The sequence below is a fragment of the Salminus brasiliensis genome, chromosome 3 (genome assembly GCF_030463535.1).
Source record: "Salminus brasiliensis chromosome 3, fSalBra1.hap2, whole genome shotgun sequence".
Classification (NCBI taxonomy): Eukaryota; Metazoa; Chordata; class Actinopteri; order Characiformes; family Bryconidae; genus Salminus; species Salminus brasiliensis.
Window position 1 is genome coordinate 7216397 of NC_132880.1, and position 26707 is coordinate 7243103.

The 26707-nt window shown below is 41.8% G+C and overlaps 1 protein-coding gene across 1 annotated transcript in view; it reads left to right on the forward strand.

Moving 5' to 3' along the window:
- snx13 (sorting nexin 13) overlaps positions 1–26707 on the forward strand; it is a 42706-nt gene that overhangs the window by 10742 nt on the left and 5257 nt on the right. The window contains exons 2-25 of the mRNA XM_072675346.1: positions 5328–5440; positions 5596–5698; positions 7022–7111; positions 8905–9026; positions 10785–10906; positions 12891–12995; positions 13516–13604; positions 13821–13904; positions 15241–15379; positions 16127–16215; positions 16311–16410; positions 16696–16889; positions 17417–17521; positions 17891–18023; positions 19009–19046; positions 19154–19223; positions 20707–20849; positions 21791–21898; positions 22017–22127; positions 24087–24248; positions 24880–24951; positions 25660–25805; positions 26114–26182; positions 26490–26602. Coding sequence (XP_072531447.1) covers positions 5328–5440; positions 5596–5698; positions 7022–7111; positions 8905–9026; positions 10785–10906; positions 12891–12995; positions 13516–13604; positions 13821–13904; positions 15241–15379; positions 16127–16215; positions 16311–16410; positions 16696–16889; positions 17417–17521; positions 17891–18023; positions 19009–19046; positions 19154–19223; positions 20707–20849; positions 21791–21898; positions 22017–22127; positions 24087–24248; positions 24880–24951; positions 25660–25805; positions 26114–26182; positions 26490–26602 — 2620 coding nt within the window. The remainder of the gene's footprint in view (positions 1–5327; positions 5441–5595; positions 5699–7021; positions 7112–8904; positions 9027–10784; positions 10907–12890; positions 12996–13515; positions 13605–13820; positions 13905–15240; positions 15380–16126; positions 16216–16310; positions 16411–16695; positions 16890–17416; positions 17522–17890; positions 18024–19008; positions 19047–19153; positions 19224–20706; positions 20850–21790; positions 21899–22016; positions 22128–24086; positions 24249–24879; positions 24952–25659; positions 25806–26113; positions 26183–26489; positions 26603–26707) is intronic.

Here is a 26707-nt window from a genome sequence, read left to right on the forward strand (position 1 = left end):
AGGTCCTGTGGTCATATTGCCCACCTTTGCAGTGTTTAGTTTAGGAAAGATCAGTTCCACAATTTCACACAAGTGAAACTAGATGTCTGCCCTGCCGTGCCGAGTGTGAGAGCACATTAACTAGGCTAACTCTCTTTGCAGAGCTCGTCATCTACCATAGCCACCAAGCCGCAGTGCCGTACTTTCACAAATGCATGACTGGAGTTTGCATGACTGTCCTGATTAGCTTACCACAGCGGTTACCATCGTAACTCCTGGGCGAACGTCACTGTGCCTCCGTGATCTGATATCTCACATAGATTCAGAGACTTCTGCCGGAAAACAAGAGCTTAAAAGCCAAAACTTTAGAGATGTCCTGAACAGGTTGTCTGGCCCTAATGGTGAGGATCGGCCAGTACTGGTCCAGTCCGAGCTTTGTGTTTGATGAGATCGATTATTTGGGTTTCTGTAGCGTGTGTGTATTAGCATTAGCCTTAGCCTCCACTCGGTTCTGAATGTGCTCTTTAGTGCTGGCTTAGAAACAGAGAAAGGCTAGCGGTTCTCCCGCTGGCAAAACAGAGTGTTTCGTTTATAGTTTTATAATGGTTCAGATAGAGCTGGGCAATGTGATATTTAATTTGTATTGTGATTTTCTTTTTTTTTTCTTTTTTTTCATTGTGATAAAAATATGCTTTATGCTTTAAGTATAACGAGGATGCTGTTAATGCTTAATAAACACTGATCAGCTGCAGGTTTCATTACAAACAAAGTAATTAGACTGGTTTAATTAGATAAAGTGCAGCAGATGTTCAAAAAATTCCTCCAGGATGTTTGACACTGTTTTGATCACTAAACTCAGCTGGTGGGCAGCTGGTGGATGGACTGGTCAACTAGCCTGTGCAACCCCTAATCTGTGCCATCTCCACTTTCAGCATTTCATAGGTAAGCGAATGGCTTATTCTCAGTTCCTGCCTCTACTCTCCACTGCACTGTGGCCTTCAGCAGAGAGACGGGCTTCAGATGAAACACAGATGTAGGTTACATGTGACCTGTTCTGTAACGCTCCTAACTGTGAGACCAGGCCAGTGACCCTGAGCCATTGTCTCGTGCAACCTTTGCATAGCATACTGACTTTTCTGGCATGTTGGAGTGCCAGGGGCTGGTCTCCAGAGAGCCTCACCCACATAGTGCTGTTTCTGCACTAATAATAACCATACATTGTGGCTATTGTGAAAGAGAACTGCCTGTAGAATGTTTTGACACATCCTAGGATGAGCGTGAACGTCTGAGTCATGCCTCTGCCCAGCCGGTTTTCAGCCAGTAGTAAAGAAAGAAATGCCAGTAATTCATGTGAATAGTCTCGTTTGAGGACAGGGCTCACAAACACTGAGCAGATTAGATCTGTCCACGTCTGCACTCACTCAGCGTGTTTTGTGGGATACTTGACATCTCAGAGAGTCATCCATGTTCTCATCTGATTCGAGGTTTCATGTCCCAGTGTTGCCTCACGCTTCCAGAACTATGACTTCTCTATCTCAGTCTCTGCCAACACCTCTATAAAATGTCCCGACCTGATTTGATTAGGGTTTTTTTCAATTTTTTCTTTAGCAGTCCTCTTCCAACCCTTCTTCCTGCCTGGCAGGTTCTGTAGTGAGAATCGGTGTTACTCACTGGCCGAAAGCAGATCTTACCAAATCTTCATGGGAACTGATCTCAGATACAGTTTCCTTTTCAAAACTAGAAGCTTCTGTGGAAGTACGTGAGGCTGGAAACTTTCATGCCGTTTATGCCAGACCACAATTATCACAGTTTTTGGTATTATTAAAGTTGTCACTGCCTTGAAAATGTATGAATTTGGAACTGCAAATAGCAAATAGCAAAGCTCCCGGCACTAGGAGAGAAGTTACTTAACACAAGCCAGCCACCACCACCACCTTTTTTTTTTTCTTTTTTTTTCTTCTTTTTTTTTTAACTGCTGCCAATGCAGCATTGACGGGCAGCCGGGATTCTCAGAGGAACGTGCCGGGTCCCCAGCTCCACCGCACCAGCTAACAAAACGTCTGTGCCGGCCAACAACGCTTTAGAGTGATGAGGAGAAGGAGCGCCATCTACCCATCCAGTGACCGCACTGTCAGTTGTGCTCTCTAGGACTCTGGCTGCTGATGGCAAAGTGGCATGGCTCGGGATTCGAACTTGTGAGCCCCAGGCCGTAGTGGCAGTGGATTAGACCTCATTTCTGTTGGTCTGTTCATCATGAAATTTTAATACTAAGTAAAGAACAATTACTAAATTCCCATTATGTCAAAGAAATAAATTAAAGGGCAGATATAATGAAAAAAAGATTATGCTGTTATTGAAGTAATTGTTTGATGTAATGTAAAAACTTTCAAGTTTCAATGCATACCCTTTACTTTGCAGTCTGTACAGCCAAACCAAAGCAAATCCTCCTTTTTTGTGGCTTTTGTTTGTCATTTTTGCATCTGACAGTTGTCCTTTAGATTGAATTGAAAATTTTATTATGAATGGCCCAATAGAAAAGCTTCCAAATGATTTGAAATAAAATGTTTTTACATTGACTTCCATTGAAGGTTAGGTTTTTTTTGTTGACATTTTAGAGATCAAAAATTATTGTGCGACAGCAGCAAAATGAAAACTAGGGTTGTCACGGTAGGAGATTTTTAGAGTATTTTAAGAGTTTCCTGTTGTTGTTATTATTATTATTATTATTATTATTATTATTATTATTATACACACTGACCCTTAAAGGAATGAAAACCACCATGTATTTTTGGTTGAACAAAACATTTACTAAAATGTATTAATGGAAGTACATGTTAGAAAATACATAAATATGAAAGCTGCATGTGGAGCTTGTTTTAACTTTTGTGTTTCCAGCTAGGAATTATTTTCATTATGGATAGATTTACATTAACGTTTACGGCATTTAGCAGACGCTCTTATCCAGGGTCGACTTACAAAAGTACTTCGCTGGATAAGTCTGTTTAATTATGTTCTCTATTGATCCAATGATTGTTTGGTTTTTACTCTGCAAATAGTAAGAAATTGGTGGGATTCTCTGTTCCGATGCTTTCCCCCTGTTGAGTAATATCACAAAACAAACATATTTACATATACCACTAATTCACGCCTATTTACACTCTTCGCGAGCGCTCCAGCCCTACTACTGTTTACTGTTCAAGCTATTGCTGTGTAAACATGGGTTGCCCTGATATGGGCTTTGCTGCAGAAAGCTCTTTACTTCTGCTGGTAGTTTAACTTTGATATCAGAATTGTTGAAAGTTCAGCTTGTATAATTGTCATTTAGATTTGTATTTAAGTATATTCAAATTGGTATTAGGCAAATGTTTATTTCCTCTGTATGAAGATTTGTTATTGTTCACTTCAGGTCTAAGCCTGGAAAAACAGCCTGGAAAAACAGCCTGTCTATTTCACGTAGTATATTTAACCTCAGGTTGAGCGTGTCTTTTAAGTACTGGGTCAGGAGGACACAGTGACGCTACAGACCGGAGTACTGGTTTTCCTGCTCTGACAAAAACAGGAAACCTGGTGGTTGGACTCAGACTCTCTCTGTGTTTCTCCCTCTCCTTCTGGGTTTTGGGTCTTTTTATAACCCTTTTATCAAGCCGTTCAGATTAGAAGCTCTGTACTGACTATTTAGGCCCAGCAGACCAGGCACAGCCGCTCAGAATGTGCAGTTAAGGAGGAACATTGCATAATTCATTATTTCGTATTACAAAGCACTGTACTAATACTGGGTTGGCCTTCCTTTTGCTCCCAATACTGCCTCATTTATTCATGGTATGGATTCCACAAGATTTTAGAGGTGTTTATTTCAGATTCTGGTCCTTTTTTGAGGAGCATTTTCGCAAGGGTTCGTTGGGTTCAGATCCACTGACCTGAGAAGGTCACTAAAGAACACTGAACTCCTTGTCAAGTTCATGAAACCTGTTCAAGGCTTTTGCTTTGTGGCATGGTGCATCATCACGCTGCGAGTAGCTATTAAAAGATGGGTCAATTGTGTCATGAAGGGATGCACATGGTCAGCAACAGTACCATGTTATCAAAGAGGATGTACTATTCAAGCGATGATTGGTATAAACAGGCCCAGCGTGTACCAAGAAAACCACATTTCCCACACCATTACACCACCTCTATTCCATTATACCTTGGACAGTTGGAAGACTGGAAAAATGTAGAGTCAGCTTTAGAGGCTGTTGTGCTGAAAATCCCAGGAGATCAGCAGTCCTAGACACCAGCTTGCCTTGCACCAACAATCATGCCACACTCTGATGGTTAATGTGAACATTACCTGAAGCTGCCGGCCTTTATTCGGCATGATATCATGCATTGCACTGCTGCCCTTTGATTGGCTGAATGAGTAGGTGTACAGATGTTCTTAAGCTTTTAAACCTTGGGTTTACTACACTGTTGTTAATCCTGTTATTAATTCAAAAACTGCTGTGAATTATTGGTAACAGTAAATAGTAAGAAGCGAATATTGTGGAATCCCACAGGGTTCAATGTTAGGGTATATGAAACTGAGGTTAATTATAAGGGTAATGTAGTGTAAGCTTAGCTCTAAGATGTTTGGTGTGTTAAATGTTCTGATGATATTATTTTATATTAAACAGTATTATAATTTATTGCATATTCTAGCCCAGTGTTGGAAACGTATCAGGCCTTTTCAGAAGAGCAGTGTTTTGAATCTATTCAGTGACTTTAGTAGCAGTTCGGTTTGCAGTAACTAACCTCCCACGGCTGGTTTAATTATAATTGCTAACCAAGTCGGGCTGCAATTTAGCACACACCCGTTGTGTGTTCAGTTTTCGAGCACGGTGTGTTCAGTCCTTGAGAGACATGTCAGGCTGTTCCTCCTATTCTTAAACTGAGAAAGTTTTGATTTATCTTGACCCTGGCTGAGGAGGGATTGACCCAGAACAAGGTCTCTTTACTCTCCCAAGGGCCTAGCCTTATTTGCTGTGCGGTTAGCCTAAGTGAAGCTCACCTTGTGTGGTTAAAGATTGACCTGCAATCATTTTGTGAAAAATGACTTGCCATTTTATTCATTTGCCTCACTGGAACACCTGTAGAAACTCCTCTGGTGGCTGGTCAGGACACACGGCACACAGTGTTCTCGTAAAGGGATAGTCTGCGCACGGCAGCCTTTTGCAATATCAGTATTCCAAAAGCAAATATTGGACTAACCGTTAACAAACAGTGCATTGAGCATCTGTAAGTGGCAGTTCATTTTTGAAGTGCTTGTAATGTCATTAACGTGCCCCTCTTCTGTCTGTGTGTTTCTCTGTGTGTGTGTGTGTTTGTTCCAGGCCAGTCTGTCCGTCTGGGGATGGGGGGGTCTGGGAGTCGTGCTCTTCCTCATCACGTTCGGACCCTTCGCCATCTTTTATCTGGCATTTTATATCTTCTGTTTTGTTGGCGGGTAAGTGGGTCGACGCAGCCTCTGCGGGGCTCCTCCAGGTCTGCCGGGTGTCTTCATGCACTGATGCCCTCCATGAATATGAATAAGCTTATCTTTTTCCTGCAGGGGCCATTGTCTGTGCTTTTTTTATGATAAATGTTCCTTTTTCTCTTTAGGGGCTTTGCCGTCACCCTTTTGTTTGGAAAGACAAACTCAGAGAAACATCTAGAGAAGTGCGAGCACTCCTATCTTCCTCCCACAGCAACTGGCATAGCAAAGGTACAACAGTAGTTTTCATACTAGAAGACATTCTTGTTATATATGTATGTATATGTACATATATGTATATGCATGTAAAATAAACCATGTTATGCATGAAAATCTGAAGAGTCTAAAGTGGTTTGGCAAGCTGTGTTCCTGGAGGGCCACAGTACTGCTGAAACTGTTGTTTTTCCTATTATAATGGAATAGTTTACCCAAAAATTAGCCAAAAACAGTTTCTCCTTACCCTGAATGGAGTTGATCAGTCAAGCAAGGGTAGGTGGGCAATATTTGGATTATTTTATCCTGTTGTGATAAATTTTGTGATCATGATGCACAATATACTTTTCTAAGCATATCAAGAATATTGTCTGAGCTTAAAGAACACTGACACTGACTGTCTGACTGAGAATTGTTATTATTTTTTTTAAATAAGTTTAGCAAATGAAGCTTCTGGCCAAAATGAGAAATATATGGCGGGAAATTAAAATTAGGAAAATCTAATTTGTCTTTTGCAGTGTGTCTCCCACTTCCACTATTCTCGGCACTACTAATTGCCGAAGACCCCAATATGTTGAAAGACACAGATGTGATCTTGAATACTGTGTTGTCAGTAGGATTTATCACCAGTTAGGAGTGAACATGTGTCTATCTGTGGTTCTTTTTGGAACAAGAGATGCTAGGATAACAAACACTGACTTAGACTGTCTCTGTCTCTTTAAGTCCATGCCAGAAATGCCCCAGAGTGTGGTTTAGAACAGTTTATGACTTCCTTTAATTTATGAACACCTTTTCTTCCAGTTGTAGCTTAAATACATAAGATAACGTGCTGCTTTATATTTATTTATATAATCTTGATGTAGTGTTTTTGATCAAGGCAGCTAATAAAGGTTTTGTGTGATTTGCTGAGCTTGGTGACAGTTTAAGTCCAGTGTTTGTTGGCTACATTAGCCTAGCATCTTCAGTTACAAACTTGAGAAGCAAACCTCAGATACCAACCTATACCCACCAATGTCTTTGCTGATTGGCTGGAACTGGGGTCAGTGATGAATTATGATCATTTTTGCCAAACTATTCTTTTAACTTGAGGTTTATGTTACTAATTAGGCATGTAGTTTGTACAGTGCTGACAGATGGGCTATAGGTGTCCATTATTTGTGAGCTACATTAGCCTTGAAACTCCACACATAAACTAAAGAAGCAAACAGTCCCTGCCTGATGAGTTACGTTAGGGATAAGAGGAGAACTGTTCCTTTTTTGCACACTTGAATTATGATTTACAAGCCAGCCACCCAGCACGGCTATTCCAGATCCAAAGCGACGCTCTGATTATTTCCTCAGACTTTGGAGGAGCTGAAGCAAGAGACCAAGCCAATAAAGATCGACCGGCGCCTGACAGGGTCCAACATCATCGACGAGCCGCTGCAACAGGTAACCTCTGCACAAACCCGGGGAAGCGCAAAGTCATGCTTTTGTTGGAAATTTCGAAAGCGGCGTCGTCCATAGTGATGACATGGCAATAAAAGATTGTCACATGCTTTCTGAGGCAGCCACATGTGTGGACAGACTTCTGCTCTGGCGATAGTGCAGACTCTTCACTTTCTGTCTGGATGACTGCAAATGTGTGACCATTTCCTTCCCCTCCTTATTTAGATGAGCTTAGGAGATGGTTTTGAACACAGTTTTCTGTATAAGAAGGCACCCTTCAGCATTGCATGCCTGATTGCAGTAATGTCCATGTAATCGGGTCGTGTAGTGAGCAGATTCTATGAGAAAATTGCATTGCGCGAGCTAGTGGGTAACATCAGTGGCCAACATTGTCCTCTCCTTAGAGATCATGCACTTTAGATTGACCAGTTTGAGCCAAGTCAGCTGTTTTTGTCTGCAATGAAGAACACGAAGCATGTGTTCTCTGCTGAAATGCAGCCTAATTTGTGTGTGTGGGACCCAAAAACATACATCGCATACAAATAGATGGGTTTCACTGTACATTAAGCATATCGCAGCACCCTCACACCTGCTATTTAGGTTCAGACTGAACTGAAAAGCCTGAAGGTCCAGACCAAACATGTTAGGTGTGGAAGCACCTTAAAAGCAAACACATACTGACCAACATCAAACTGGACTGCCTCAGACTAGAGCTGACCACACATCAGAAGGGGAACTCAAAAGAACCACTTGAGGAAGCCAAACCCAGGGAAGCAAATGGGTGCTAGGCAGGTGCTAGGCTAAAAGCTAATGCTTTCTGACCGGCCACAATCTTTTCAGCTAGCTAACCGCACACTGCATTGAGAGGACACAGACAGGACAGCAACACTATCCAGTAAGACTTAAGTGTGCTACATGGCTCCTGTGAGCCGCCATGCTGATGAGAACCAGCTGATCAGAAATCTGCCTTTTTCCCTCCTGATAAGCTCACTGCAAAATGGATAAAGCTGTGTTTTATTTTGGGACAAAATAACAGGGTGGTAAATAGGCTTGTAAAACTGCTTCTGAGCTTTTTCACCCCCAACCAAACTTACAAACAAACTGATTAAGCATTAGTTATTTCTTAGCAACTGATTTAGCACTTATTGATTAGTATGCTAGCTCATAGCCCCTCCCTATCACGCGTCCAATGTGTAAATTAAGCTATGCACTAATAACTAATGAACACTTAGCTAATATATAATATATAAGGGTGCACTACCAGTGTTGCCAGTGATTTGTCTATCGGCTCTCTTTCTTACTGTAACAGAGACCAGCAGTTTAATTTAACGTGTTTGATCATGAAAGCCCAGCAGCCTTGTGTCTGAGAGGCAAATACACACACACACGCATACACATCCACAACCACAAACACCCGAGGGATATAACTGAATGGCATGTTTTCCAGGGATTATGCAAGCTCTGTTGTGAGCCGTATGTGTATGGGTGCGTGTCCTGCAGACCACGAGAGTATCAACCAGTTCCATTTAGCATGATCTCAAATGATGTTACGTTTGGTTATGCACCCAGATTACGTCTCCCCCTCAGCACAGCAAAGATTCTTGGCCAGTGGCCACCGAGCTCGATAAGAACTTCCCCATAATCAAGTAAAAACAGATGATGTGTTTATCAGATTCATCATGCAGTCGTGACTCAATTACCTGATTGAATCTCTCTCTCTGTCTCTCTGTCTCTCCGTCTCTCTGTTTTCGTCAGTTACATTACTAAGATCCTGATTTGCTTCTGTTATTGTGCAGGTGATCCAGTTTGCCCTGAGAGACTATATCCAGTACTGGTATTACACCCTGAGTGAGGATGAGTCCTTCCTGCTGGAAATCAGGCAGACGGTGCAGAATGCTCTTGTCCAGTTCTCCACACGGTACCACAGACTTGCTTATATGTGCTTTAGTGATTTTTATTATAATCGATCAATTAAATCAAAGCAGTTTTAAATCACATACACACACACATATAATATCATTTCATGGCAGTAAATAAAAAAAATGCACTTTTGCTGTTCCAGATCTGGCTAGTGTGCCTCCAAGTCATTAAAAATGAAATTCTGTTGCGTCTGAAACTTCAGTTTATAATAAAATACAGAGGATTTCCCCTCTTTTATGTAGTGATGAATTTTGATGCTCCCATTGGTGGCAGCAGCAAAGTACAAAGCATACTTTTTTTACTCCACCCACTCTGTACTTAACACGGCCTCTGCAAGCTTGTTATCGACCTGCTAACATGTATGTTTCAGATGTGCTGAGAGGGAGGAACATTGCTCAATATTGTGCAGTATTGGAAATTGGAAATACATTTTAACAACACATGTTTTAAGAGCACAAGACTTTTTAGGTTGTAGGATGGACATATCTCCCAGAGGAGTATGTCTATGAATTGGCAGCATATCTTTTAAAAATCATTTAAAAGGCTCCTCAGTCCAGCCTCACCTCACCGCCAAGCTGTTTGTGTTTGTTCAGAACTGTTCCTTTGTGCACTTGCAGAAAATACCTGGTTTTCTGCATTGATTCCTAATAAAATGTGGTCTGATCGTTATCTATTTCACTATTGTAGACACTTACAGTCTAACCACAATCGAACTAAACTGATGACATAAAAACATTTGTACTGTCAGTGTCTGTTATTCATGCACAGTGCAGGGTAGTAAAAGGAAGTGATTCCTTTCCTTTCATAAGCTGTAGACCCCCCCCCCCTTTTAGAACCTCCACCAAATATAGTCTGTAGCTACAAATAAAATTAGCGCAACATTAAAGGGAAATAGTTTTTTTAGCAGGACACCCACTACTAGGGAGAGTTGCAACAGTCCACCAACAACTCCCAATTCGTATAATTATGCATTGATGTAAATCCAGGTCTTTTTCTGGAAGTCGAGGCATGGTCAGAAAAAAAGGTCAGATTTGTCAGTGCTTGTTCAAAGGCCAAAACACACCTGTTAACCCACACTTCTAGACTCATCTTTATTGAAACATTTAGCCTACAATTAGCCTGCAGAGAAGTCATTAACCCAGCCGTTCACTTACTTTTTCTAGCCTGCACTGTTGATGTTACTCAGTGAGCTCAATAAAGGACTTAAACAGTGCAACTGTTGGTGTTACTGGTTTAGTCAGATTTAGTTTGGCTATAATTGTGAGTTACTTCACAATCAGACCACTTTTTATTTCTTTTATTATCAATACAGACATCCAGGTGATTCCAAAGGTTTTACTCTGATTTTCTTGCAACTGTAGGTTTCTGTACCTTTTTAGGTATCCACTATACTTGGTTTAGAGTTTGGGTTTATGTATATTTGTGAATATATGTGTCCATGCAAATATCTTACAAATATCTGTCTATTCTGTACTGTAACAATGCATTGTTCATGTTAAGTAGACAGTTAACATCCATTAAATGTTTTACTGTTACAGTTACATTAAATGTTTAAGGGTTTTTATACTGTATGCTATTAAAAGTCATAAATGCAAGCTTTAGATGTGGGTGGATGTATGGTGTGCATTCTTCGGCCATGTAGATCCGTGGCCATGATATTGTTCTATCTAGAACGTGTTAGGGCAGGAGGCGTTTGTTTATTTTTTGGGTGCTACAGTGACACTTTTTTTATTTATTTGGATATATTTATTTTCAGGTCCAAAGAGGTGGACTGGCAGCCTTATTTCACCACCAGACTGGTGGATGATTTCGCCACCCACCTCCGCGTCTTCAGAAAAGCCCAGGAGAGGCTGAACGAGAGGGACGACCTCAAACAACGTAAGCCCCGCTTTCTTCCAGTTTAGCAAAACTCTGTCCTGTATTTTTGTGCTGTTTAAAGGGGGACTTATGAAGATTGTCTTCTTTTGCTCATGAATTGTCACAGCTAGAACGCTTTGGCCTGGGACAAAATGTTTTAGCTTAGCCTACAAGAATAGAATTCTCTTTTGCTGCTGCTGCTGTCTGGATCTATTTTTGGGTCTGGGCCCAGGACAGTGTCTTTGGTAGTCTTCCAGAATATAAGAGGGGTTTACCACTCGAGTTTTTCTGCTCATAAAAGGGACGGCTGTAGTCCAGACCGTGGGAGCTCATGTGAAGGAGAAAACAGTCCACATGAAAGAATGTCTTTATTAATGGTAATAAAAATGTTTTCAGTGCTCGATTGGTGATCTAGAAGTGGATTCTTTCTATGTGAGACCTTACATCCATGGCGATGTCTTTCAGTAAGGCAATGACGATGTATTTGCCAACACCTTTGACTATCACACAGAATCCCCCCCCCAGCTTTGTCTTCTGAGATCTTTCTTGAGAAGAACCAATTTCTCAGTAACCAGGCTTTGTGTACCCTTTATATAATGGGCAAAGCAGCTGTGAAACTAGATACAGAAGGAAAATTCACACTGTTGTCATTTTCCATGACATATCGACCAGATAGGCAGATTCTGTATGCCCAGTATCATTTATTTGACTCTAATTTTGAACACACAGAGTGCATCATTAATAACAGTACATGCTAGATCATTGTCTGGTGTCTTCTGGAGAAAATTCCTGTATTTTGTAATATGGCAATATGGCAGTTTTTCCAGTGTCCTCCTGCTGCCCTATATGAAATCCACACTTCCAATCTCATCTCCTTAATTAAAACACTTTTTGCCAGTTATCTCTTGGTGAAGTAATTAACCCAGAGGGCCTGTCTTTCACCCAATGAGCTTTCGTCTGCGTCGTTTAAACAGCAGTGGAGGTGTTCAGGTAAATTGCTGTCTTGGTAACGAAAACAAACAGGTGCACCACTGACTAAAAACAACTTAGGCAGATGTCAACAGACAGACATTCATTGCTATCTTGGCAGTGAATTGCATGCCCTGCTTATTACACACACCTGGACTTGCAGCAGTTCACCAACCCATAACTTGTGGCGCTTGGCAGCTGTGCAAACTTTTACATCAACAATAAACAGAAAAAAAAAAAACTAACATTATTCTAGAAGTGAGGCGCTCCACCGCTTCAGCAAACCTTCCCAGACCATTGAAATAGCAATCTGCCAAAGTCAGATCGCACCTGGCTCTTAAAGGGAATGACAAGTTAAACGCTGATTGGTTGATTGCACGTAACGCCCAAAACACAACCCATGATTAATTAAGAGACTTGGTAAATTCCTTTTCGGCCCATTGTTACGATAGCAAAGACACGGTGACACGTTCTAAATCAAGCTGTGCGGTTGCCAGCTTGCCTAAAGGTCGCTAAAATAGGGCCCAGAGATTCACTTACTTTTTCTAGCCTGCAATGTGGATGTTTATTCAATCCGCTTATTAAAGGACATGAACAGTACACATGCACATTGTTAGCTTAGTTAGTTAGTTAATGTTTTCTGATGTCTTTGAAAAGTCTAGCTCTGTGCAGTTGTGCTAATTTAGCGTTGCAAAATTAATCTAAAAAAAAAAAAAGTCTAGGAGTCTAGTTTTCAGGTTTTCTGACAATCTTTTAAACTAATACTGAAACATAAGTAAGAAATGAACTTAAATCTTCCTTTTTAGGTAATCAAAGCATGTTTACATTACGACTATAAATGTACACAAAATGTACACCGAAGTATAGTCCCCATTATCGTCCTCAATCCTGATTTCAGGAATAGAGGCCAAAAGGCAAAAAGACCAGAATAGAGGGGCACATCAAGGTTTTTATTGTCTTTATTGTGTCACTTGTAATCCACTTTGGTGAAAGTGCCTGCCGGAAAAATTCATATAGATGTGTGTTCGTGACACAGGCGACGCCCCTGAGGAGCTGTTGGATGCGTTCTTTGAGGCCGAGGTGGAGATGGAGAGGAAAATCTGCAGGGACATGGTGTGTACCTCCAACAAGGACGAGGAAGGTGAGACCCGCAGAGAGACAAACGGGAACACTCACTGCAGCACAAGGACAGAAGGGTTAGGGTTAGGATGTCCGTGTGAACACGCATCAGAGATGCTCTCTACAGCCAGAGAGTTAAAGTAGTAGTTCCTCACCTCACCAAGTTGACATATTAGCTGTAGCCAAGGAATGAAGAGTTTGAAGGGTTGCTTTTATTTATTATCTATTATTATTCCCTGGACAGTAGAGACAGTAACTCCAACAAAAGCAGGATAAGCTCAAGAAATGCATTTCAACATTATGCAAATTGACTTATGGATACTTATTGACCTGACAGATGTATATATTTGGAAGGAAATTGGAACCATGGTGCTCATATTTTCTGCCGTTATTGTTCATTTCTAGTTAGCCATGTCAGCCTCACACCATCATTGCAAAAACTCAGTCTTGGCTTTGATTTTGATATGATTTAAAAGATTTGGACACATTACATATGTTGCACTGCTGCCTTGACTTCACCTAATGATGTTCTCTCAACCTAGGCTTCCTGCGGGATCTATGTGAGGTGCTGCTGTATCTGTTACTACCTCCTGGAGACTTCCACAACAAGAACATGAGATACTTCCTCAGGGTGAGGCTATAAAGTGCTTCTTAACACCTAGATACAGCTGTTTACTATATATTTCATCAAGACATCTGTGAAAGTAATTAACAGAGTCAGTGAAACCTATAGCAGTTCTCCTTGATCTGTGTAAATAATGCAATTAGTGAAATTAATTAATACTGCTTGTCATTATTTAGGTGCAGGCATTAAAATAATAATCAATTATTCTAATAATCTCTGTAGGAAATTTTGGCAAGAGGAGTTCTGCTACCGCTGATTAACCAACTGAGTGATCCAGATTATATCAATCAGTTTGTCATCTGGATGGTAAGTCTGCCGCCTGTGGGGCTGTGTATTGGAAGGCATCTGGTGGTACGATACCCATCACGATGCAGAGCTTACGATTCAATATATTGGGATACTGTAAGCAAGGTAAACATAGTATAAAACACCCACTATATGCATCAAGTGTATGTAAAGGTTGAATTATAATGATATCAGAATATTGGGATCTGAAGACACTCGGTCAGTATCCCTCTGGGGTCTAAAGGCATTTTCTAGTTTTTTTGCACATCTTCTTAAATTCGCCTTTAAAAGCACCTGCATAGTAGATTATGCCCACATGTTTTATGTCAAAATCTTCAGAACAATCTCAGCTCTCACTATAACAAGACCCCATGTGACCCAGAGCACCCATGCGAAAAGATGCTCTGACTCTGAACCTAAAAATATTCGATTTTCGAAATTCTTCAAATTTCCTAGAAAAATATGTCTGCCTCTACTGATGTGGATGAATAGTCTTGGTGCTTGAAATGGGTTTACCAGAGTGTTGGCTTCACAAAAGCAGTGGAATGTATGAATCAAATAGTATATAAACAGTTAGAGGCGGAAAACGAGGTTCTGAGTGTCCATTGGTCAGTTTTACACAAACCCACTGACGGACACACGAATGCACCTGTTAGACACGGCATGTGTAGAGACGCAGACACGAGTATCTCAGCCCGACTTTACAGGCTTGTAACTCTGGATGCGAGTCCCGTACGTTCTGGCAATGACATTGTAATGGAAAGGGTGGAGTCTTCAGTCTTCAGATTCAGGAAATGAACTATATTTCTGTGCTGTATTAATAGAAACGTATATGGTATATGTATCTATCTATCTAATATATATATATATATATATATATATATATATATTATTACTATTATTATATATACTATATATAAATACTGTAGGTGATATATCTATATATCTGACAACTATGATATATAGTAATGTTTTCTTATACCCCTAGTCCCCCTTTAGTCAGGGTATTTGCAGGGTGTTTTTCCTCTTGCTTTTTCAGGTATTTTGAGATATTGAAGTTAGATTTGGGTGTCTTTATATGGTGTGGCCATGCTCTCTCGCTCTCCACAGGAAGAGTTTCCCATTAACAAAGTCATTCGGACTTTCAGGGCTGTATTTGTCTGACATTTTACTTGAGCTCAAAATGTGTGTCTGGGTGCCTATGTGTTTGCCTGTATCCGTGCGTGCGTGTGTGTGTGTGTGTGTGTGTGTGTGTGTGTGTGTGTGTGTGTGTGTGTGTGTGTGTGTGTGTGTGTGTTCTTTGCACTCATGTTCACGTATGTGTGTGTACGTAAGTTCCTTGTGTGCTTGTGTGTAGATCCGGGACTCCAGCTGCAATTATGAAGCCTTCATGAACATCCTCAAGCTGACCGATAAGCCATCTGAACTAGAGGCTGTGAAAGACAAAGTGCTGGAGGAACTCCAGTACCTGCGCTCGTTAGATACTGCAGGAGACGGTATGCACATGCACATACATACACAAGTGCACTACTTTGGTCACATGCCTGGTCTGACTTTAGTGGCTTATGCTTGGACTTCCATACTTTTTAGAGAGCTTTAGTGGTCCATCCATACAGACAAATAACTCGTCAGAAATCGACACTGTTTCAACACCTTAGCAACAACCTGATGTACCGTAGCAGCTACTTTGCAAAACCACCTGGGGTACCATAGCCATCACTCAGCAAAACCATAGTAACTACCTGGTATACTACAGCAACCACTTAGTAATGCCAGAGCAAATAGCTAGCAACCACCTGTAACAGCCAAGCAACTGCCTGTAGGGGAATCAACTTTAGCTGCACAGCCGTCCTGTGTTTCCCTTCAGCTAGAGAGAAAATAACGGCTGCTAGTGAAAGCCTGTTTAGCCCTAAAGCTGTGAAACAGAAAAACCATAGATAAGCAAGAACCAGGGAACTGAGGCTGTGCTCAGCGGGTGCTAGGTTCAAAGGTAATGCCAGCTGACCGGCTGTAAACCACTCAATCAGAGCAGATCTCAACATTTTGTACCATAAAAGGAGAAATAGTGCATTTCATTCTGAGGCAAGTAAATAGCATTTTTTCCTCCATCCAACATCACATATTTATTATTTATACATAAGAACAACCTAAATACTCAATAAATGGTTTCTGTGGCACCCTTTAATGTACTCAGTCTAGTATCTAATTCCTTCGACTTCTCTATTTTTTGTCTTTCTCTTCAGATATCAATGTGATAAAGAATCAAATCAACAGTTTACTGTTTGTGAAAAAAGTCTGCGAAACAAGGATACAACGGCTACAATCCGGGAAGGTAAGGGTCTTTATTTCTGGTGCGTTAGGGGTGAGTATACTGCTGCAACCGCAGCTTAAAATAATAATCATACATTATGTTGTTGTTTTTTCCAGGAAGTGGATGCTTTGAAGCTTGCAGCAAATTTTGGGAAGTTGTGTATAATCCCACTGGATCATATCTTAGTGCACAATATAGCTCTGCAGTTCTTTATGGGTGAGTGTAGCACATCTTTATTCCACCGTCATTCAAGAGATCAGAGTTCCACTGCTCCACAGCTCAGGGCTGGGGGGCTTTGTACCCCTCTACTCCCCGCCTGGCATAGGTTCATGCTCTACAGAGTCCTGTTGTATTGGTAGTACTTCTCTACAGGGACTGGACAAGCTGAGGGTGTGCATTACAAGTGGGAACCCTGGCTATGTCCATTTACTCTGCCACTGTACCTCAGTCTAGCTGCCTTTTCTTCACTTTCTTCTCTTCTGTGCTTCTGCCCTTCTCCAGACTACATGCAGCAGATGGGGGGCCAGGCAGACCTGTTCTTCTGGCTGACCGTGGAAGGCTACCGGGTAACGGCGCAGCAACAGCTGGAGGTCATGCAGAGTTGGCAGAAGGATGGCAAGAAGCAGAGCAGCCAGACCAAAGGCCTGCTGAAGGCCGCTGCGCTGGGCGTCTATGAGCAGTACCTCTCTGAGAAGGTCAGTCCAGTAGTCTTCTGAAATCAAGGTTCTCCACTGCTCTCATTGACCATAGAAATGTTAAAAGCTTTCTTCTGCAGCTCAGTAGGCCCCTGACCATCACCACATATGCCTTGTAGATGTAAAGTCAGAGTTTGTGTAGATTATCCTGTAGTCCTTTATTAGTGATCACAGGATGCTGTTGGCTGGATATTTCTGGTTGGTGGGCTATTCTCTGTCCAGCAGTGGCGCTAAGGTGTTTAATACTCCAGCAGCACTGCAATGTCTGCTCCACCATGTCATTCTCAGAATGCTGGTCCTGTGGGTTCCTGATCATTGAAGAACAGGGTGAAAGGAGGGAAAACAGATGGACAGTCTGTCATTATAGAACTACAAAGTGCTCCTATTTACTAGATGGATCTGATAAAATGGGCCAGGAGGTAGTCATAATATTCTGATCTGACTGTGTATATACCAAAGTCTTAGGCCTGTAAGACTGAGGGAAAGTGTGTGAAGTCTGTGATAAACAGATGCTTTCTTGTGTTCAGGCCTCCCCCAGAGTGCAGGTGGACGAGGCATCTCTGGCCAGGCTGGCTGAGAAACTCAACAAGGAGGATCCAACCCCAGAGATATTTGATGACATCCAAAGAAAGGTAGAGAAAGTCGTGAGAAAATAACTTCACACCAGTGTGCTTGTGAAGCTCTTGAGCTCTCTCTGTCTCGCACACGCAATTTTATTTATTTATTTTCTTTTTTATCCCAGAGCCTATTTTGTATATTGCTGTGCTGACTCACCTGCATGTAAATTGATGCCTTACACTTGCCTGTCTTGTATTTTTTCCTCTATTTGGATTGTTTCTGGCTGGTAACGTCAGCTCTCTAGCCTATAGTAGAAAATTAGCCATTTGGCCTGCACTTACTTGGCACACTTTGCTGTAGGTTGGTTAATTTCACTTAATTGAATTTATAAATATTCATATAATAAGCAATTTAATCCCTCTCCCTCTCTCTGTCTCTCACAGGTGTACGATATGATGTTGAGGGACGAGCGGTTCTACCCATCCTTTAGGCAGCATCCTCTGTATGTGCGCATGCTGGCGGAGCTGGACATGCTGAAGGAGCCGAGCTACCGGGGCTCAGATGATGGCGATGGAGGTGGGCGTAACCAACACAGTAGTACCACACTGTCAGAGTTCTTGTCTTAGAGTTGTGGAGACACTGATTACTAACTTAATGCATTTCTTTCAATATCAATAAATCTATTTAATTTGGTAACTCAGTTAGTCATTGAACAGTTGCTCTGAACTTGGTACTCTAGGTGGCGATGTTAGGCTTTTTTCATATGTAGGCAGAAAGAAGAAGGCATACTTTTGTAGTCATCATCATCATCATCTTTATCCTTATCCAGTTAATCCATGGTCACATTGGCAATAGGGCAAGCACAGAAGAGCCATTTACCATTGCAAAGGTCCACGACTCCAAGAGCCCTTCTGCTCTTGACCCACTTGCTTTGCCCAATCTGGACCTTGCGTCTGGCGGGTCCACTTGCTTGCCCCATGTTATTTGCCCAGGCTAAGGGTACCAGGGTATATGGGCTGCCTGGCCACCAGGCGCTTACCTGCGACACAACCCCTAGGCCTGGCTCCAGGGGTAGGTCCTGGTAACCCTTTCCAGGCAGGGTGCTTAATTCTGATTACTTAATTGTTGGGCATGTTTTGGATCATACTTCTCATCAACATCTTCACCTCAAGCCTGTTTGGATATGGAGACCCTACCAGGAGCGTCCCCTGAAGACCTAACCCTGGAGATCATTGATAACTCAAGCCCTTCCACCACGACAAGGCCCTGATCCAGAAAGGGGGGTAGTCAGCATCATGCCTTATAATTCAGGAGATCCAGGGACATTCAGGGGGATGATGTACATGGAACAAAGCTGATCAACTTAGTTATTTAGTTATTGTTATTGAGGTGCATTCAATTGCTTAGATTTAGCAAGGGGTTACATCCTCTTTTCTTTTTAGTGTTTGTAATGTTATACTGATTCTACAAATTATCATTTTCTTTTCATTTTATAATGCTTAGAAAAAGCTGTTCAGTCCATGCTGTCCATATTGTACATATTTTTTGTCTCCTTCTGCAGAGTCCTTTAATGGATCTCCAACTGGAAGCATTAATTTGGTAGGTAAATGATACTGTCAGCATGATCTCTTAATTAAATAATATTTTTTCTAAATTGCTTTTGTGTATTCTCTCCATGTTCTGTGTTTTTCTGCATGTATTTCTAGTCTTTGGATGACCTCACTAACGCCACCATGGACGAGTCCCTTCAACTACATGCTTTTATCTCTGATACCGGTATGTACACTCCGTACATATACACTGAACAACCATAACATAAAAAACAAAACGCTGATGGGTGATGTGAAGAACATTGATTATCTAGTTGCATTGACACCTGTGGGGTACATAAGGCAACAAGTGGGCATAGGAATCTGAGCCCCTTGGACACAGCTAAACGACAGGGTCAGTGCCTCTCCAAAACATCAGGCAGGTCTTGTGGGGTGTTCTTGGTATGCAGTGGTCAGTACCTACAAAAGGTAGTCCATAGAAGGGCAACCCATGAACCAGACACCCAGTGTCATGGGTGGCTGGTTCAATGGCTCACTGATGCGCCTGGGCAGCAAAGGCTAGTCGGTCTGCGCCGATCCCACAGAACAGCTGCTGTAGCATAAATCGCTTATAGTCAGTGCTGGCTATGTGTTGTGGAGGCCATGCCTTGATGAGATGTTTTGACAGCATGAGGAGGACCTACACACGTTTAGCCTTGTAGCACAGGTAGCCACAGACATTGCACTGTAATTTAGATTGTCAGTAAAAGCTCTTTCTCTGCTGTACCTCTCCTCTCCCTTTATTAGCCATTCCTCCATATTTGCTACCTTCATAGTCTTGTTTATCCACCACTGTCTCATCAGTCCTTTCCAGCTTTTCTGAGATTGATCAGGTTCACGTTCTGTTTTTTTTCCTTTCCTTGTGCATGTTCTTCTTTTCATGACACTATTATTCCATCACCTTCACTGTATCTTCTTTTGTTCTTCCTTGTCCTTTTCTCCTTTCGCTCGTTCCCTGCCCTCTGTTCTCCTCCATCTCTTTTGTTTTCCATCTCCCTCTGCTTTGCCTTGTCTGTCATTCATTGTCTGTCTCCATGGCCACATCTCACCTTCCCACTCTCTCTCCATCTGCCATTCTCGCTCTCTCGCTTTCTCTTGTCTCTTATTCTCTCACGCACTCTCTCCCTTGCTGTCACTTATTCTTTCGTGCTCTCTCCCCCGATACACGCACTCTCTTATTCTCTAACTCTTTCTTGCTGTCTCTTGCTCTCGCGCTCTCTTGCGCTCATAAATGCCTCTCTCGCACTGCTCGCACTGTATTTCATTCTCTCTTGCACTCTTCCTTGCTTTCACTTGCTCTCACTATCTCTATCTCACACTTTCCTTTAACACTATTCCATTTTGTGACCTTTCTGCTCTCTCTTTTCTCTCTCTTGCTCTCTTTCTCTTGTTTTCTTCTCAATTCCTCAACTCCCACTCTCTACAAAACTACGTTTTGCTCCTCTCTTGCTCTTTCTTCTTTCCCAACCTTTTCTTTTTCGATCATGCATTCTCCCTTATCTCTTTCTCTTTCTACCACTCGCGCAATGCCCTCTTTCTGCCTGTATCGTGGTGTCTGTCCTCTATGCTGTTCCCCCACCCGACCCTCTCCTTCACCTCCTCCACCTCCCCCCACCACGGCTCGTGCTGAGCAGTAGCTGACGCTTCTCTAAACCACCTTCCTGTGCCAGGCGTGTGTAACGACCACGGGAAGACCTACGCTCTCTACGCCATCACCGTCTTTCGCAAGAACCCGGATGGCAGCGAGGACACGTGGAAGACGTACCGCCGCTACAGCGACTTCCACGACTTCCACATGCGCATCACAGAGCAGGTGAGGGGAGTGGGCCTTGGGGCAGATCAGGCACAGTGCACCAGACCTGGCCTCACTGCAGGCCCACCAGCCTCAACAGACCTGTTCTGACCTCCCAGTAACGGAGGAGCTGCTGGACAGAGTGGCGCTTGTTTGAATATGAAGAATGAGGCTTATACCTTATAGTGTCCATTTGGTACATTTTCTTCTTCCATAAATCATTTTTAGGTTTAATAAAGTGTAAATACATCTTTTCCTAAATGGTTCCTCATGGTTCTTCTATCTGATCGCTCAAAGAACCCGTTTAGCACTTAATTATATTAATAATTTCAGAAGGGCTTATTATAGGCGAAACCCTGCAATTCACTTCTCAATTAAGGTTCATTTAGAGGCACGGAAGGCCTCTAAACTATATGGCCAAAAGTTTGTGGACACTTGCTTATCTAATGCTTCTTACAAAATAAAGGGTATTAAGACGGTAACAGCCTCTACTCTTCCGGTAAGGCTATTTTCATTCAGTCACAAGAACATTAGACTACTGATTAGTTGTAGATCACAAAGTCCACTCCAGCTCCTCCTCCCAAAGATATTGGTTTGAGTCACATCACTCCAGAGATTACAGTTCCACTGCTCCACAGCTCTAAGCTGGAGGCTTTGTCCCCCTCAAGCTGATGTTTCGGCATTGGACATGGTGATCTTAGGCTCATGTGTGGCTGCTCCAGAGCATACCAGTCTATTAGCAGTGCTTTTCTGTGGAGATTTTAGTGTTTTGTGTGTGAATCTGAACATTTGTGTCAGATCGCAGTTAGCTCCCCTAAATGCAGCCTTGTTGACTAATGAGAAGAGGTGTCCACAAACTTTTTTTCATCATGCATTTATTTGATTGCAGCACTAGTATTTACCTGTATGGGTTTGACTTGAAACTTTCTCCACTCCCTGAACGTTGCTCTGTTGCCTTTCAGTTTGAGAACCTCAACTCAATATTAAAACTTCCTGGGAAGAAGACATTCAACAACATGGACAGGGACTTTCTGGAGAGGAGGAAAAAGGACCTCAATGCTTATTTGCAGGTAGGCTCAATCCGCAGGTGAAATGAACATCAATTATCTCTTTAAACCTGTGCAACAGCTGTACATGTTGGCAATGTACGAGACACGTGTGGTATTAGCAAGACGTCTGTATTTTCAGCTGCTCCTGAATCCGGAGATGGTGAAAGCATGCCCAACTCTCCTGCCCTATGTCCATGACTTCCTGGAGAACAAGGCCTACAGCAAGGGCAAGGGCGACTTTGCACGGAAGGTGAGAGACAGTTACCGCAAGGCCTGCCTGTTCTGAGGGCTGCCATGCTCTGCTATTTATATGACCTAAAGACCTTTTCACTGCTGTACTGTACCCTTGACCTTTTTCTAAATGTTTAAATAAAAATAAAATACATTCAATTGTAGGCTTGCGACAAGAGCCTATTCAGTCCATTACAACATGGTGTTTGAGTGTAGATTAAAGCCTTCTATATATAAAGGAGGTTTAACTATGGCAAGTTCACTCCCAGAGAAGACCTATTGTGCTCTGTAGAATCCACTGTAGTTATACTTCAGATTTGAACCCACATTATCATCAGCATTCTGGAAAAAATGCAGTGTTAGGAGCTGGTTGATAAAATGGCAGCAGTTGTGGATTATCTTCAATGTCTTCACCATATGTTCAGGTGTCTGGGGTGCCTACCAACCCATAAACCTTTTATTTATTTTTGGGAGCTGCCTAGCAAATAACACAAGCGTCAGATTTGGCGCTAGTTTCCAATGTTGCAAGCAGACTCATTAAGATTATACCAAAACCCTGAGAATCTGAGTAGCTCCACTTTCATGAAAATATATGGACATGACCATGGCTATTTTATGCTGACTTTCGATATTGCCCATTGTGTTTACATGCATGTATTTTAGCCTGTTGCACTGCTCTGTTCTCTCATCTGAAACCTGTGTGAGGAAAGCTGTGCTACCTGTGTGAGCAGACAGCAACATCTATCGCTTAGGAAAAGAGTGCAGTGCGCGCAGTAATCAATGCATCAATAGTGGTGCAACAGACAGTGGTGGGACGGATCACCCCCCGCAGTCCGGCACACATGGGAATTGCAGATTAACTTGGCTTGTATTCCAACACAAGACAAAGCAAAAAACGCCTCACAAGCAAGACGACAAGCATCCCAAAAAGTTCCAGGCCATCATGCGTGTCGCACCTGACCTAGCACACATCCACAGAACTGCCATGTTGTGTTTGGCTGCTCATTCTGATTTGGTGTCAGTCTTTCAGTTCTGATTAAAACTCTGCCAGAGCTCACATTTCTTCACATTTCTTGGGGGAAGCACAGCCTGGAGACCTAGCTCCAGTAACACACACAAGAGTCCATCACTCAGTATAGTGAGTATCGGAACACAGCCACTAACAGCACAAATGGCAAAAATGACAATGGCAATACATTGAGCATCATCTGATAGGACGTCACTCTGGTGTTTCAGTGGAGAGCAAAGTCGCACTCCACAGCTCTGGTGTGGGAACATTTTGGCCTTAAATAGAATGAGTGTGCAGAGCCCATTAATGTGAATGAGCCTGTATGTTGACTATGTTTAAAAATAGTGTTTTTATTTTATCCATTTTATTATTATTATTTATTTGATTTAACTTTTCATCATTGTAATATTACAATTGTAATGTCTGAATATTCTTGATTATCAAAAGGTCCTTTAAAAGAGTGCAATTGTATTATAATAATATCATAATATCAGCTTCATCAAATGACAACAATGTAGTTAATCACAATCATTTCTGGGACAATTTATCGTCCAAAAAAAAAAAAAGTAGTAGTAGTAGTAGTTGACCAGTAGTGACCAGTCTATCTCCACTCACTACCTTTGTGATGATGCTGTATTTTAAAAGACAAGAAAAGGCACAATTCTCAGGTTGGGGGTACTGCTTTTTTGGAGTACTGGACCGGAAGAGAGAGTGAAAGAAAGAGAATGTGTATGTGGGCCAGACAGATATGTGAACTCAAGGTGGAGTAAGCGTTAACTAGCGCACACAAAGACAAATGAGCATAAACTGCCAGTGTGGACATGGACAGTAGTACATCAGATAACAAGACTGATCATACAGTGCCAGAATCCACAGAAGCAAGTCTATTTGAGATCAGCACCTTGACACGGATTAAACATGCAGTACTCGCTCATTCATTTGGATACAATCAATCTTCTTGTGTTGTAGATGGACACATTTGTGAACCCTCTGCGTAGCTCCATGCGTAACGTGTCGAATGCTGTGAAGTCACTTCCTGACAGTCTGGCAGAGGGAATGACGAAAATGTCAGACAACATGGGCCGCATGTCCGAGAGGCTGGGCCAGGACATCCGACAGTCCATATTCAAGGCAGGAACATTGTTCTTTAAGCTCTTCTCTAATAGCCGTTATTGGAGGGGTCTTGCAGTGAAGGCTCTCAGACTCATACACATACGCATTTGTGGAAAACCTTTTTTACTCAGCACTGAAATCTCACATTGCTTCATCAGCGGCTCTGCTTTGGATCCATCCACCAATGGGAAGGACTCCTGTATTTCCTCATTTTCAAACTGCCTAATCCTGCTAAATTTCTTGGAACTTTCAGCCCCCAATAATAGGCGATTACAAAAAGCACCATTTAGGACTTTTCTAATTCACACCCATTGGCTCCAGCTTCTCCGCCAGACTTTCAAAGGGCCTGTTAGCATTTATACAGGGTGTGTTTTAGGAGAGTTCCATCTTTAATGTGGTCGGATTTGATGAATTTGATTAAACAGTGTTTTACTGGGTCTAAGAGATATGCAAATGTGCCCAACATCCAAGCCATGGCTTAAATAAGCATTTCTGTTTTTAATGTATTCCCTACATGCTCCTGGGTATTGATAAATTTGATGCATTATAAAGTAATTAAACTCCCTTTCTAGCTTGTACGGACTTTAATTAACAGATGTTCTTCACAGTATTGCTATAGTAGTACTAATCACTGGCTTGTGCTCCTCAGGTGCCACCCCTACTTCCAAAGTCAGACATCGACCCTGAGCACTGCAGAGTGTCCGCCCAGCTGGATGACAATGTAAGTGAGCATACTGACCCCTGCAGGCTAAACTATGCAGTGCAGCTTTTGTAAAGGATGAGAAGTACACTACAGATGCAAATGTTTGGGGACACCCCTTCTAATGAATGCTTGCAGCTACTTTAAGCTGCACCCATTGGTGACACAGATGTGCAAATGTCTAGTCCCTCTGAAGAAATATTGCCAGTGGAATAGGAATCCATGGGGAAGATAAACATGAATCTAGTGGCACTATGACTAATGACTGGCATGGGCTAGATGGGCATAAAGCTTCCAGCATTAAGCTGTGGAGCAGTGGAACTGTGTTCTCTGGAATGATGGATGGTGCTCCATCTAATACTTGGGGAATATTTGGGGAGTTGTGGGGTGGTAATCATCCAACATCCTGACTAATGCTTATGTTGCAATCAGAAAACAAATAAAAAAAAATATTAATAATAATCCATTATTATTTCTGTTTAAATATCCTTGATTTCAGAAATAAAAATGAATGAGCAGGTGTCCCAATACTTTTGTCCATATAGTCTACTATTGGAAGTGATTTATGGTGAAAGGGGTGGAGTATAAGAATTTGAAGGCTGCTTATTTTCTAGTGAGGATTTGGCAAGTTGTACAGCAGCTCTTCCATCCTTTGTCTCCAGCTTTGATGGTCTTGATGTCAAAGGGTTATAAACAGCTTGATTAATGAGTGTCTTTGGCTGCGTGAAGGTGGATGATAACATCCCACTGCGTGTGATGCTGCTGCTGATGGATGAGGTGTTTGACCTGAAGGAGAGGAACCAGTGGCTTCGGAGGAACATCAAGAATCTTCTGCAGCAGCTCATTAGAGCGACCTATGGAGACACTATCAACAGGTTGAGCATGCAGACATGTCTGTTTGCACAGGTCCTGAACATTATGCTCCATTGTCAATTAGAAAGAAATGTTTGTTTTTTCTAACTTCTTCCATTTATATAAACAAATAAGGGGCACTGTACACTGTATATGGCAGGTAGTCCTCTTCCACTTAAAAACATATGTTTTTAAACATTCAATATGTCATATGAAATAAATATGCATGAAATGCTGTTTTAAATGTATTGTATACTGATGTATAATCCAGGGTAATTTTAATGTATTTTAAATATTTGTGTGGCTTCATTTATTTTTTCTGTCTTTTTAGGAAAATTGTGGATCATGTAGACTTCATGACTTCTCCTGAGCAAGTAGCTGACTATGTGAAGAGATTTAGGTATATCCAGTGGCCAATGACAAGTCCATATATATATATATGTGTGTGTGTGTGTGTGTGTATGTATGTGTGTATATATATATATATATATATATATATATATATATATATATATATATATATATATATATATATTTGAAATAAAGACGTACCTGGATTAGCAGTATAGAGAAATGTGTGAAAAAGCAGATATATATATCAGCCAGATCGGAACATCCTTTAGATGTTGATTATGTATTCAAACAACTACCTGTTAAAAACAATGTTAACAATAACAATAACCATGATACTAATGGTGTCCTTGCAGAGATTCCTACTGGCCAAACGGAATCCTGGCGGAGACTCCGCCTCGCAGAGACAAGAGCATCCGCATGAGAACTAGAGTGGCGGCCAAGACTAACCTTCTGGGAATCATGCCAGGTGTGTATACATGTTCAAACACCGAGGACCGCTGAATTACACATTTACACACAGTTTTTTAGTCTGTGTGAGAAAATCTTTGTTGTTAAAAATGTGCTCCAGCTT